Genomic DNA, 14138 nt, shown 5'->3' with positions numbered 1-14138 from the left:
GCTCATCAGCGCCTCTTCATCCTGATACGGCTGAGGAAGTTTGGAATGAACTGCCACATCCTCACACGGTTCTACACCTGCACTGTAGAGAGCATCCTGACTGGCTGCATCTCCGCCTGGTACGGCAATAGCTCAGCCCACAACCGCAAAGCACTGCAAAGGGTGGTGCGAACTGCCAGACACATCATCGGAGGTGAGCTTCCCTCCCTCCAGGAAATATATACCAGGCGGTGTGTGAAAAAGCTCGGAGGATCATCAGAGACTCCAGCCACCCGAGCCATGGGCTGTTCTCACTGCTACCATCAGGCAGGTGGTATCGCAGCATCAGGACCCGCACAAGCTGACTCCATGATAGCTTCTTCCCCCAAGCAATCAGACTTTTGAACTCTTGATCTCCCACGATCAAAATACATCAGCACTGCACTTTATTACTCTTACTCTTATATCTCACACCGGACTGTCATAAATTATATTATTATTATATTATATTCTCTCTTAACAACTTGCTATCAACCGACAGCCTGAATGTCAGTACAGCACAATACAACCTACTGTACATTCTATATATACTACTATATATACTTTTTTTTTATTATTGAATAATGTGTATCTGTATTGTGTGTATTGTATACTGTACAGTGTATGTTATTATTTGTATATTGTGTTGTGTGTAATTATGTGTATATTAGACTATAAATTGTGCTGTGTTAATTTGATGTTATTGTAAATTGGTATATGTCTCATCACTGTCATGACTGCTATGTTGACCGGAACTGCACCCAAGAATTTCACACACCATTGCACTTGTGTATATGGCTGTGTGACAATAAAAGTGATTTGATGTTTAAGGGGATGTGTTCAACAAAGACATGAAAGATTATAATTGTTTGTGTGTTGTTAGCTTAAGCATATTGTTGTTTGTCTATATTTGTGACTTTGATGAAGGTCACATTTTATGACCAATTAATGCAGAAAACCAGTTAATTTGAAAGGGTTCACATCTTGCCACTGTATTATATTGCATATACAGTATACTGTATATTTGTATATATACGTAGCTGCACTGAGGAACACCACTCTGAGTTTGCACTTATTTAGATGACCTGCTTCTTCTTTATTGAAATGCCTGGGAATGATATGAAAGCACAAATAGCTGAACATAAATATCGATACATGGATCTAATGTATCGATACAATATAGTGAAAAAAGGTATCGCAATATATAGATTTTTATGTATTGACACAGCCTTACTATATACTACTATAATTACTTAAATTCTTATGGATGAATTGACAGACTAAAGATGAAATGACTTAGTGGGCCTGGAAGCTCAGTGAGTATTGACGCTGACTACCACCACTGGAGTCGCGATTTCGAATCCAGGGTGTGCTGAGTGACTCTAGCCAGGTCTCCTAAGCAACCAAATTGGCCTGGTTTCTAGGGAGGCTAGTCACATGGAGTAACCTCTTCATGGTTGCGATTAGTGGTTTTCGCTCTCAGTGGGGCACGTGGCAAGTTGTGCGTGGATCGCGGAGAGTAGCATGAGCCTCCACATGCTGGGAGTCTTCGTGGTGTCATGCACAGCGAGCCACATGATAAGATGCGCGGATTGACGGTCTCAGAAGCGGAGGCAATTGAGACTTGTCCTCCGCCACCCAGATTGAGGTGAGTAACCGCGCCACCACGAGGACCTACTAAGTAGTGGGAATTGGGCATTCCAAAATTGGGAGAAAAGAAAAAAAAAGAAAAAAAAAAGATGAAATGACTTAAAGGGATAGCTCACCCAAAAATGAATATTCTCTCATCTTTTACTCACCCTGATTCCATCACAGATGTTTGACTTTCTTTCTTCTGCAAAACACAAACGAAGATTGTAATAAGAATATATAAGAATAAATTGTAGAGGTCCATAAAATACAAGTGAATGGTGACCAAAACTTTGAAGTTCCATAAAGCACATAAAAGCAGCATAAAAGTAATACATACGATTTCAGTGGTTTAATCCATGTCTTCTGAAGCGATCTTATCGAATTTGGGTGAGAACAGACCATTTTCACTGTACATGTTGACATTGCAGTCTCTAGACATGATCATGATTTTAATCTCAATTACACTTTCTAGTGCTTGACGCATGCGCAGTGCGCTAGATGGTGCTAGGAAGTGTAATCTAGCTTGAAATCATGATCGCCAAGGAAACTGCGAATGTCAAGGTTTATAGTGAAAAAGGAGTAATATTTTGGTCTGCTCTAACCCAAAAAAATGATTGGATCGCTTCAGAAGACAGATTAAAACACTGGACGCATATGGATTAAATTTATGCTGACTTTATGTGGTTTTTGGAGTTTTAAAGTTTTGGTTACCGTTCACTTGTATGGACCTACAGAGCTGAGATATTCTTCTAAAAATCTCTGTTTGTGTTCTGCAAAAGAAAGGAAGTCATACACATCTGGCCTGGAATGGCATGAGGGTGAGTAAATGATGAGAGAATTATAATTTTTTGGGTGAACTATTCCTTTGATGGAGTTTGTTCTAAGAAATTCAGATCTGAATACAGCTGTGTATTGAGTTATGAATAAATAAGTTGTATATATGTGACCACAGAGATCATAGATAAGGTGCGCTCTCCTCCTCCATTGTGTCGACCAACTGTGTCTGTGGATGAAGCTCCGCTGGAGGTTATTCAGATCATGAAGCAGGCCTGGAGCGAAGACCCTGACCAGAGGCCCACATTTGAGGAGATCTTCAGACAGGTACACTCTCTCACACTCTTTCTGTCTCTGTCTCTGTCTCTGTCTCTCTCTCTCTCTCTATCTGTATCACACACACACACACACCCACACACATAGAAATTCATACATTCATAAACCACAACATCTTGACACCTTTGTCTAGAGATCTTTAAACAGGTACACACTTACACACAAATACATAAACCTAAAGGTATTAACACTATTAAATGTGGCTAAGGAGCTTTTAAAGCATCACTAAGTCACATGGCATTGATACAGTTCATAAATATCCTTTCATTGGTCTCTTTCAGTCATTCTTTAGACAATTTCAAGATTCTCTCTCATCTCTTATTTTCTTGATTCCCCTCTAAACTGTACTTTCTCATACTAAGGTGATTAGTCCTAACCCCTTCTCTTTCTCGGTCAACTTTCTCTCTAACCTGCAGTTCAAGAACTTGAACAAGGGAAAGAAGACAAATATAATTGACTCAATGTTACGGATGCTGGAGCAGTACTCCACTAATCTGGAGGATCTGATCCGAGAGAGGACTGAAGAACTAGAGGTAGAGCGACAAAAAACTGATGCTCTCTTAGCCCAGATGTTGCCCAAGTGAGTCCCACTCAGAGATCATTCTCTCAATTTTCACCCTCCTACTTCCACTCTTCTCTTTTCTTAGCATGCCATTCTCTCATCCTCTTTCTTTTGCTCTCTTTCAGGTCTGTGGCCCTGGCATTAAAGACAGGGAAGCCAGTGAAACCAGAGCACTTTTCAGATGTGACACTGTATTTCAGTGATATTGTAGGCTTCACAACCATCTCTGCTCTGAGTGAACCTATTGAGGTGGTCGATCTCCTTAACGACCTTTACATACTCTTTGATGGAATCATCGCTATCCATGATGTCTACAAGGTTTGCCAGAGCTTTATTTATGTTTCACTAACCCACTCATAAGACTTGAAATCTGTTGAGGAAATTGATGAGTTTGGATGCTTTCACAACACTTAAAGGGATATTTCCCCCAAAATAAAAATTCTGTCATCATTTACTCACATATTGATCCAAAACCGTGTGACTTTTTCTTCCATGGAACACAAAAAGAGATGCAAGTATGTATGTATGGGAAAAGCTGCAATGAAAGTGAATGGTGACTGAGGCTGTCAGTCTGCCTTACATCTCTTTTTTTTTTTTTTGTTCCACGGAAGAAAATCGTATGTGTTTGGAACTACATGAGGGTGAGAAAATTATGACAGAATTTTCATTTTTGAGTAAATTATCCATCTTAATGCTGATCCCATAATATTAGATTTAGAATGTATTTCCTGCTGATCAGTCAGCTTCAAACTATTAATTTCAGTGGAAGGAAACAAATAACTTATAGTTTTTCTATCTTTGGTGATTTTGGATCTTTTGGTAATATAAAGCTTTTATGTATGATATGACATATATCAACAGGTAGAGACTATTGGTGATGCGTACATGGTGGCATCAGGGGTCCCGAACCGTAACGGTACCCGACACGCAGCAGAGATGGCCAATATGTCTCTGGATATTCTCCACTGCATTGGAACCTTTCAAATGAGGCACATGCCTGACGTCAAAGTCAAAATCCGCATTGGACTCCATTCCGGTATGAATAACACAAAAATTAGTTGAGAGTTCAGTTAACCCAGTTACTCCAAGATTTTTCTTACCTTAAAGGTGCATTCAGTAATGTTTTCCTTATTAAAAAGTTGAACCCCTAAAGACATGAACTGTAATTTTGCAATATATGTAGGAAATCATGACCACTCACATTAAAATGAAAACTCCAGTCATATCAGCAGCCTTATAAAAGCTGTTTTATTCTACACGGAGAGGTTCCACACATGGGGGCTGCCATGTTAGAATCACATGACCAGCCGAATACTACTCGCTTAATCTCAGTAACCACCCTGTTATTTGATACTTTCACTCACTGATTAAAGTAATCATGGCTGACTGTTAATACAAAATTTCTACAATGGCATCTGCAACTGAAAACTACTGATTTTAAATTATACTGCATCCAAGCCGCTAGGTGTCAGTGTAAGTCCAAGATGACACAAAGACAAAAGTTTCTGAGTGCACCTTTAAATTAAATGCATCCTCTCATAAGGTTAAATATCAAACTCATTGACATTTCATTGATGTTCTTCTCTTACATCACTGGACTGAACATAATGCTATACGTACACTGCCGTTCAAAAGTTTGGGGTCACTTACTCATTCTTTATTATTATTTTTTCTTCACATTTTAGAATAATAGTGAAGTCATCAAAACTATGGAATAACAGAAATGGAATTATGGGAATTATGTTAAAATCCCAAATAAGTACAAATATGTTATATTTAACATCTTCAAAGTAGTCACCCTTTGCTTAGAATTTGCAGAAACTTACTCTTGCCATTTTCTCAACCAACTTCTTGAGGTATCACCCTGGGATGCTTTTAAAACAGGATTAAAGGAGTTCCCATCTATGCTGGGCACTTATTGGCTGCTTTATTATTCGGTCCAACATTTATTAAAAAAAAATTTGTCTACAAAACTAATTTCCAACATTTAAGCATACACCTTCAGATCAAAAGGTTTTTAAGATCATGAGAAACATTTCAGTCAAGTGACCCCAAACTTTTGAACGGCAGTGTATTTACACTTGATCCCCAGATGACTGTGTATTCCAAGAACAAGTGAAATGTAAATCCAGGACATCATCCAATTAACAGATTTATTCAATTAGTTGCCACCTTGTAGGACCTCTATCCCACCCCACAATACAGCATGTTGTAGAGAACACATGCTTGAACAGGTGTGGCTGACACAATAGATGTGTCTTTTAAAATTCAATTAACTTTGTACTTACACTATGTACTTGGTCATTTAGTAAATTAATTTTCAAAGGGTAGTATTGTCTCAAATGCTAAACGGATGAATTCAGAGTTTTTCAGGTGAGGAGAAATGTCATTTCAAATGCACGTTGTCTCGTTTGATGTTGCTACTAGCTTTAGCATGTAAGCTAACCTGATTCCAAGTTCAAGATGAATGCCAAATATGGCTTTTTGCACATTTCAGTGAATCACAAAATGCGGGGTTATGGTAAAGCATTTAACTCACATTTGTAAGGTGCTGTCTTCCCTGCAGAAGTTTTGATAGTTGCTACATATGCCATCTTCACCATTTTTTGTCAGGCCAGCATTATGGCCTAATAACCCCTTCCAGTCCCTTTTCACTACACAGGGGAAAATGCGACCCCTTGAGTGCAGTTACTACTGTAGGTAATCTAATCAATTTATGGTTTACTTTTTGCTTGTTTCTATGAAAATGTAATTATAAATGTATTTAATACCATTTTGCTTTTTGTCATTCCCTGAGACCCCCCCCCCCACCTTTTTTAAAGTCAAGAATATGTAATGTAATTCACATGTAATCATGTAATCCATAAAAAGTAACTAATTTAATTGAACTCATTAAAAAAATATTATCTAATTCCAAGTATCCTACATCATTTTTGTAATCTGATTATGTAATATAGATTACATGTAGTCCATTACTACCTAAAATGAGACCGGATTATACATAATTCTTCAAATTCTATGGCTGCAATAGTCGCTGCACCCTGCCATGCTTATTTAAAAATGTATGAGTGTTTGTGTGTATCAGGTCCAGTGGTAGCGGGCGTAGTTGGGTTGAAGATGCCTCGGTACTGTCTGTTCGGGGACACAGTAAACACAGCTTCCCGAATGGAATCCACAGGGCTGCGTGAGTACACCAAATATTTTTCATGTATTCTCCAAACTGTGTGTAAATACATCTGTATGTCTAATATAAGTGACTATCTCTGAAGCTGTTATTCCAAGAATTTGCTGTGTGTGTGTCTTTGGCTGAGGATGAGTTTGAAGACTCAGTAGTTAGTACTTTGTGTGTGTGCTGATCAGTGAGTGCATGTCAGTGAGAAGCTCAGAGGGCTTAAAGTGCAGAGTGCCCTGTAAACTCTTAAGAGTATAAGCCAAATTAGAAAGAAAATCCTGCTTTAAAGCTAATGTCCTCTTAGAACCCAGCCTCTGCTATCACCCTGAACTGTCTCACATTTAATTAGACCTTCTGCTACATTTATCCCAGACCATTACTTCACTTTTAGAACATGTTTTATGCTGAAGAACATTGAAAAATGTGTGAAACATGATAAAAAAAATAAATAAAAAAAGCACAAGCCTTCAGAATATGTTTACGTTTTTTGTACTTTTATCATATAGTGCAACAAGGGTCTGTTTCAAATGCATACTGTTTCAAGATGTGTTAGTAGATTAGGCCATCAAGGTCACACACATCCTGTGTTGTGACTGCTGTATCACCCATTCAATTTGAAATCTCAACATCTACATAGTGAAATAGATACTAGATAGTCTGTAGTCAACAGAATGTCTGAAGTGAGGTAACTTGTTCAGTGCATCAGATTTAAAGGGCTCGGAATTTACTGTCAATGCGTTTTTAGCAGTTACGAACTGCCATCTAGTGGTTAAGTCTCAGCTACTAAGAGAACACCATTACCTTAATGTGAAATTCTACTGTATGTTCTTAATGTCCTGGGTCTGTATAAGTGAACTCAAAGGATCCCAATGTGGACAATGATTAGGTATTTTTAATTTTGTGTAACATCAAATTGAGTGTTTTTTCTTCTTTCTCTGTTTCTGCAGCTTACAGAATTCATGTCAACCAGAGTACTGTTGATGTCCTAAACAGCCTCAAACTTGGCTACAAAATAGTTACTAGGGGCAGGACAGAGCTTAAGGTACAAAAACACACCTAGAGTGCTAGTGCCAAGACCTCAAAAATGTCATGAGGCCTGGAAGCAGGGCTGTAGCTAATGGGGTGAAATGTGTTAATGATTCTAGGGGCCCAAATGTCCAGGGGAAACCACAACAATTCCAGAAATATTGATGTAAGGTGCCCATAACAATATATAGTCAGGGGGCCCACATGTCCTGGGTATAGCCCTGCGTGGAATGATATCAGGGGGCAGTGGTAGCTCAGCGGTTAAGGCTCTGGGTTACTGATCAGAAGGTCAGGGGTTCAAGCCCCAGCACCGCCAAGATGCCACTGTTGGGCCCTTGAGCGAGGCCCTTGAATATCTGCTCCAGGGGCACTGTATCATGGCTGACCCTGCACTCTGACCCCAGCCTAGCTGGTATATGTGAAAAAGAAGAATTTCACTGTATATGTGCAAATGTATAATGTGATAAATAAAGAAAATTATTATTAATTATTAATTATATTGTATAAGTACCCTTCTCTTTTTCTCTATAACTCAGTCTGTTACTCTTTAACAGGGTAAAGGTGTAGAGGAAACATTTTGGCTAGTTGGGAGGGATGGATTTGACAAGCCACTACCTATACCACCAGACCTTACTCCTGGGTAAGAAAGAAACCAATCCTATATATTAGTACTTTTGTTGCATTTTGTACACTGCCGTTCAAAAGTTTTGAAATACTTACTCATTCTTTATTATAATTTTTTTTCACATTTTAGAATAATAGTGAAGTCATCAAAACTATGGAATAACAGAAACAGAATTATGTTGTGACTAAAAAAATCCAGAATAAGTAAAAATATGTTATATTTAACATCTTCAAAGTAGTCACCCTTTGCTTAGAATTTGCAGAAACCTACTCTTGCCATTTTCTCAACCAACTTCTTGAGGTATCACCCTGGGATGCTTTTAAAACAGGATTAAAGGAGTTCCCATCTATGCTGGGCACTTATTGGCTGCTTTTCTTTATTATTCGGTCCAACATTTAAAAAAAAAAAAAAAAAAGTTAAATACATTTTTCGTTTTGTAATGAAATAAATTAATATGGTGGCACAATTATATTTTTGTCTACAAAACTAATTTCAAACATTTAAGCATACACCTTCAGATCAAAAGATTTTTAAGATCATGAGAAACATTTCAGTCAAGTGACCCCAAACTTTTGAACGGCAGTGTACATCTTTTAGAAAACGTGAGGCAAATTTAGTTGGTAACACTCTTAACAAGACAATGCTGATATCTGTTCTGTATGATGCCACAAAGGGCGAGCAACCATGGTATCAGCTTGGATGAGATTCCGCTGGACAGGCGGCAAAAGTTCCTTGACAGGCAGAAGAAGATGGGAAACTGAGGTAAGGAAGAGACACATTTCAGTGATTTCATTTACATGTTATGTTTCTTTTTGTTAGATTTCAGCCTTTAGCCCAAAGAATCTAAGAAAGTAGTTTTTGTTGTTTTAACAACTTACCTACATGTCTTCAACATTTGAAACACACAGACTAAACCCTGCAAATTATGATGCTGCTACATACCAGTATGACTTTGTTTGCGTGGAACACAAAAGGGGAATTCTTAAAAGGTCTTCACAGGGTTTATTTGCCTTATAATGAATGTGACTAGTGGCTCCGGTCTGTCAAGCTCAAAAAAGATCATAAAACCAGAGTAGAAGTAATCGATATTGCTCATGCAATATACACTCACTGAACACTTTATTAGGAACACCTGTACATCTAAATATTCATGCACTTATCTAATCAGCCAATCGTGTAGCAGCAGTGCAATGCATAAAATCATGCATATTTGGGTCAGGAGCTTTAGTTAATGTTCACATCAACCATCAGAATGGGGAAAAAATGTGATCTTAGTGATTTCGAATGTTGCATGATTGTTGGTGCCAGACGGGCTGGTTTGAGTATTTCTGTAACTGCTGATCTCCTGGGATTTGCACGCAGAGCAGTCTCTAGAATTTACTCAGAATGGTGCCAAAAACAAAAAACATCCAGTGAGTGGCAGTTCTGCGGACTGAAATGCCTTGTTCATGAGAGAGGTCAATGGAGAATGCCCAGACTGGTTCGAGCTGACAAAAAGGCTACGCTAACTCAGATAACCACTCTGTACAATTGTAGTGAGCAGAATAGCATCTCAGAATGCACAAAACATCGACCCTTCAGGCGGATGGGCTACAAAAGCAGAAGACCACGTCGAGCACTTTATTAGGACCATAGTCTTACTAATAAAGTGCTCAATGAGTGTATTTCAAGCCATCTGAGGTAGTACAATCACTTTGTGTGATGAGCAGAATGAAATTTAAAATGAAATTTAAAATGTAATTTAAAATTTAAAATCAAATCATTAATAAACTCCCTAAAACAAATATAGCAGCAACGTCGATAACATCAAACCTCATTCTCATCGCATCTTGCGACCATAAGTCATGAGGTTTGATATTCGACGTAGCTTCCATATTTGATTTCAGTGCTTAATTAATGATTTTATTTGAGAGTGAATAGCAACTTAAATTTTGTTCGGTTCATCACACAGTCATCATAGGGCTTCAGAAGACTTGGAGAATAGAGCCATATTATTTGCTATTTCTGTGGGTTTATGTTTAATTTTTTTCGAGCTTGCCAGACCGAGTCACTGTTCACTTTCATTATATGGCAAATAAATCCTGTGAAAACTTTGTAAAAATTAATCTGTTGTGTTCTACGGAAGAAAGAAAGTCATCTGGTTTTGAGCAACAGTCAGGTGATTAAATAATGACAAAATTTTTATTTTTGGATGAATAATCCCTTTAAGGGGTTTAAAAACCTTTCTTAAAACTAACATAAAGGGATATTGTATTCTGGTCATAATTCACTAGTCACATGCCCTGCTGAAAAGACTAGCTTAGACCAGCATGCCTGATTTGTGTTGGCTAGTGCTGGTTTGGCACTGGTATAGCTAGTGGACCAACTTAGCCATGTTGTTCACCAGCCAAAAACAATAATTAATAATAATTATATTTATTTTTCACACATTATACATTTGCACATATACAGTGAAATTATTTTTTTCACATATCCCAGCTAAGCTGGGGTCAGAGTGCAAGGACAGCCATGATACGGCACCCCTGGAGCAGATAGGGTCAAGGGCCTTGCTCAAGGGCCCAACAATGGCATCTTGGTGGTGCTGGGGCTTGAACCCCCGTCCTTCTGATCAGTAACCCAGAGCCGCTGAGCCACCACTGCCCCCCCACAAATGGGGGTCATCCAGCACTGATGATGCTAGTTGACTAAGGATACCTTGCTGGTTAAGCTAGTTAAAATGTCCTGGTAGGGACATCAGCATACCAGCCTTCAAAAACACAACATATGCTGGTGATCAGCAATGCTGGTCTTTTCAACAGGGTTGTCTTGAATTGACGACAACAGTTTTACTCATCATAATGTGTTTCTATGTTTTCTAATAGGTTGTCATGCTCATGTTTCTGCACCAACCTATTGAATTCAGGAAATCTCAGCAAGTGGGGAAGGGAGATGAGAGGGGTTGACTGAGGTTTTAAATACTTCTCAAATTCCCTTATTCCACTTGATTTATTGCCCAAAAGAGAGGAAAACTGCACCAGGACATCTGACAAGCACCTTAAACACTTGTTGCAATCCAGTCCATCAAAACCATCAGCTCAACAAGACAGCATGTACTAACTGCTATGGATTGTCACAGAGGACTTTAAAACTGTGTTGAGTTTATACAGCAATTTATCCAAAACTTAAATTACTACTAAAGACACTGCTGAGATAACAGCTCATCAAAACATACAAGAAAATGAGGACAACAGCAAATCCCTCTTCCATCTCTGCAGTTATGTTTCTTTCAGTTAATCATCTCCTAAAAATAGATTTTTCTTTGTTTATAAAACAAAAATTAAAGGAATTAATGGTGCTTGTTTATAATGCACTGGCACCTGACAATTTAGTTATAATTCAGTGGAAAAAATGCCAATAATATCCATGTATTGAAATTATTAAACTACTGAGTTCATTTTTTTCTAGAATGTCAGACGTTAAAAACTAGGTGTTAGTTCCAAAACTAAACTAACTTTCACACATTCTTACATTTTCTGTTTGAAAATGGTTTTGTTCATGTTTAGCAATGTGGCACTGTTTGGCCTTTATAGAATGTGAAATGCATTCAAAGCAGTTGTCTTGGCCAAGAAAACATTCTTCAAAAAAACAAGATTCCATTTTAGACAATTACTTGGACTCATTTGAGTTGCTTAACTTCATTTCCCCTTTGAGTTAAGAGTGGCAGATTAAAAGAAAACTCAAGTGAGTAAACTCAAATTGTCATGTTCAAAATGGCATTGCACATACTGATATTCAGCTCATTCCATGAGTATTAATGCTGTTGTTAAACCCTGCAGTCCTAACATGCAGGCTATTACCAAAGAGAAAACATATCCAAGATTTATCCAAAGATTTTTTTCAGCACTATTTCACCCAAACATACACTCAGTAAAAATAGTATATGTGCCATCCAAAAGAGGGGCACTGTATAAAATAATTTCATGAGAGAGGGAATTTTATTGTGTGGTCTGAATATTTTCATTAACATATGAGGGTTTGGCACCTGCGGCTCTCCAGGATGACACTCTGTCATCTGATATCTCAACCGCAATCTGTGGGTTATCAGATGAAACACCCGGGGAGCCACAGTCACTGTAGGATGTAGTTGAATTTCAATTACAAATGTCAAAATTTTATCTTGTTGTCTGTGATTGTGTAAATAAAAGCTGATTTTAGTGAGAGTGCAGTGCTGACAATTTAGATTTCAAATGTGAATCTTTCTTATATTTATAACATACAAATGTCCATTTAGCTCCATGTCAATAAGTGAATCCTTGAAGGAACAGTTCACTCAAAAAGGAAAATTCTGTCATAATTTTCTCGACATTATGTTGTTCAAGACCCATATGACTGTCCAGAGCCAGCGCTAGCTATAGGCAGATTAGGCAATTGCCTAAGCCCTCCACATTAGGGTGGGGGCCTCGTGACGGACAGATGGCAAAAGCGCTCGGGGGGACAGGGAAAAAACTTCCCAACATCGACAAACTTAACACAAGTGCCCCCTGAGGGACGGTCCAAAGCTGGGGTCCCGGGTCGGGTTGTTGCCTAGGGCCCCGGAAATCATAGCACTGGCACTGTGACTGTCTTTCTACCATGGATCACATGGTTCCCACACTTTTCAAGGCACAATTTTCCAGGAAATATTATGTTCCCAACAGGTGTAATATACAAGCAAAAACACACGAGAGGTCATAATGCATGTTGTGGTTATTGAATGGTTATTTTTTCTGAATTCGTTACACATTCATTTTGAAGCGCGCAGCACATGCGGATTTTATATTTATTTAATTAAATTGCAGCCTTTTGCAGTTTAATAATCACACTAGAACAAATCGCAATTTATATTTGAATATTTGTGCATTCAAACATTCTTTGTCATTCAAAATACATCAAATTATGAGTCATTCCGCATTTTATAGCTAATGCCATTTTTATGACTGGATTTAGTGATTCTGTCCCTGTTTTTCACATCGTGGAAATCATAAGGTCCTACATGTGGTAAACGCATCATAAGTGGACTCGGATCGTTCATTTATTATTGAAAATGAGTTCACAACCCGAAGGGGTGGCGTGTTGATGTGGCCTGTACACCTCTGGATGTGAATTACTTTTCAATAATAAATGAACGATGCAATAAAAAAAAAAAAAAAAAAAGACCAGTCTGACTGTCGATGGTTGTTTAAGGTTTACAAATCAAATGTTTTTGTAGTTAACATAACAGCAACGTTAGAACAAAAAAAAAAAAAAAAAAACTTATTTTTCACTATATCAATACTTAAACTAATTCGGAGCAAAGCAGAGATGACAGCAGGTGAGCAGAGAATATACGTGACAGCGCTTGGGTCATGACAGTCAGCTGTTGATGTTGTTTCACAAGGTGTGGCTGCCGGCAGTGATGAAACTAGAGATGCACCGATGTATCGGCTGCCGATATTTATCAGCTAATTATTGACCAACCATGGGCATATCAGTTATAAGCAAGAAAACTGATTTGAGGGTGGTTCACAAATCATGCAAAGACCCGGGCATGCTCCATGTGATGGATAAAACTACACAAGAAAGGTATCCAAAGCACTTCCACTACTGTGGAAAAAATATTTTTTAACAACAACAACAAAAAAAGATCATAAAGGTTTCTCAATCATCATATATTTTGTTTTCTGGGACAGTTTTAGTTGTGTGATAGCATTTCAACAGAATCCACCTGCACACTACCTAGTTGAAGGTATGACACAATGGTCAACACATGTTGGCAAAAGAAAAAGCTTTATCCTTGTGGATAGGGGTAATTCTTCCCAGATGTGTTATTATTTTAAACATTTTGACATGCTGTATATCCGTTTGATGTTAAAAGAAGGAAAGACATCTCTCGCATATGTCAGGGCTAATATGACTGATTGATAAAGATGCGCAGAGGATTGAGTGTCATCTCGCGCTCGGGTGACTCGAGTAAACGGAGTCTGAGCTGAATTATA

At 38.2% G+C, this 14138-nt stretch overlaps 1 protein-coding gene across 1 annotated transcript in view; it reads left to right on the top strand.

The window, feature by feature from the left end:
* Positions 1-12344, top strand: part of gucy2d (guanylate cyclase 2D, retinal) — a 31821-nt gene extending 19477 nt beyond the window's left edge. Inside the window, exons 12-20 of the mRNA XM_051678443.1 lie at positions 2603-2751; positions 3177-3340; positions 3448-3640; positions 4184-4358; positions 6408-6506; positions 7442-7536; positions 8075-8160; positions 8819-8907; positions 11007-12344. Coding sequence (XP_051534403.1) covers positions 2603-2751; positions 3177-3340; positions 3448-3640; positions 4184-4358; positions 6408-6506; positions 7442-7536; positions 8075-8160; positions 8819-8906 — 1049 coding nt within the window. The 3' untranslated portion in view covers position 8907; positions 11007-12344. The remainder of the gene's footprint in view (positions 1-2602; positions 2752-3176; positions 3341-3447; positions 3641-4183; positions 4359-6407; positions 6507-7441; positions 7537-8074; positions 8161-8818; positions 8908-11006) is intronic.
* The last annotated feature ends 1794 nt before the right edge of the window (positions 12345-14138 follow it).

The sequence above is a fragment of the Myxocyprinus asiaticus genome, chromosome 3 (assembly GCF_019703515.2).
Source record: "Myxocyprinus asiaticus isolate MX2 ecotype Aquarium Trade chromosome 3, UBuf_Myxa_2, whole genome shotgun sequence".
NCBI lineage: Eukaryota > Metazoa > Chordata > Actinopteri > Cypriniformes > Catostomidae > Myxocyprinus > Myxocyprinus asiaticus.
This window is presented reverse-complemented; position numbering and strand designations above follow the sequence as displayed.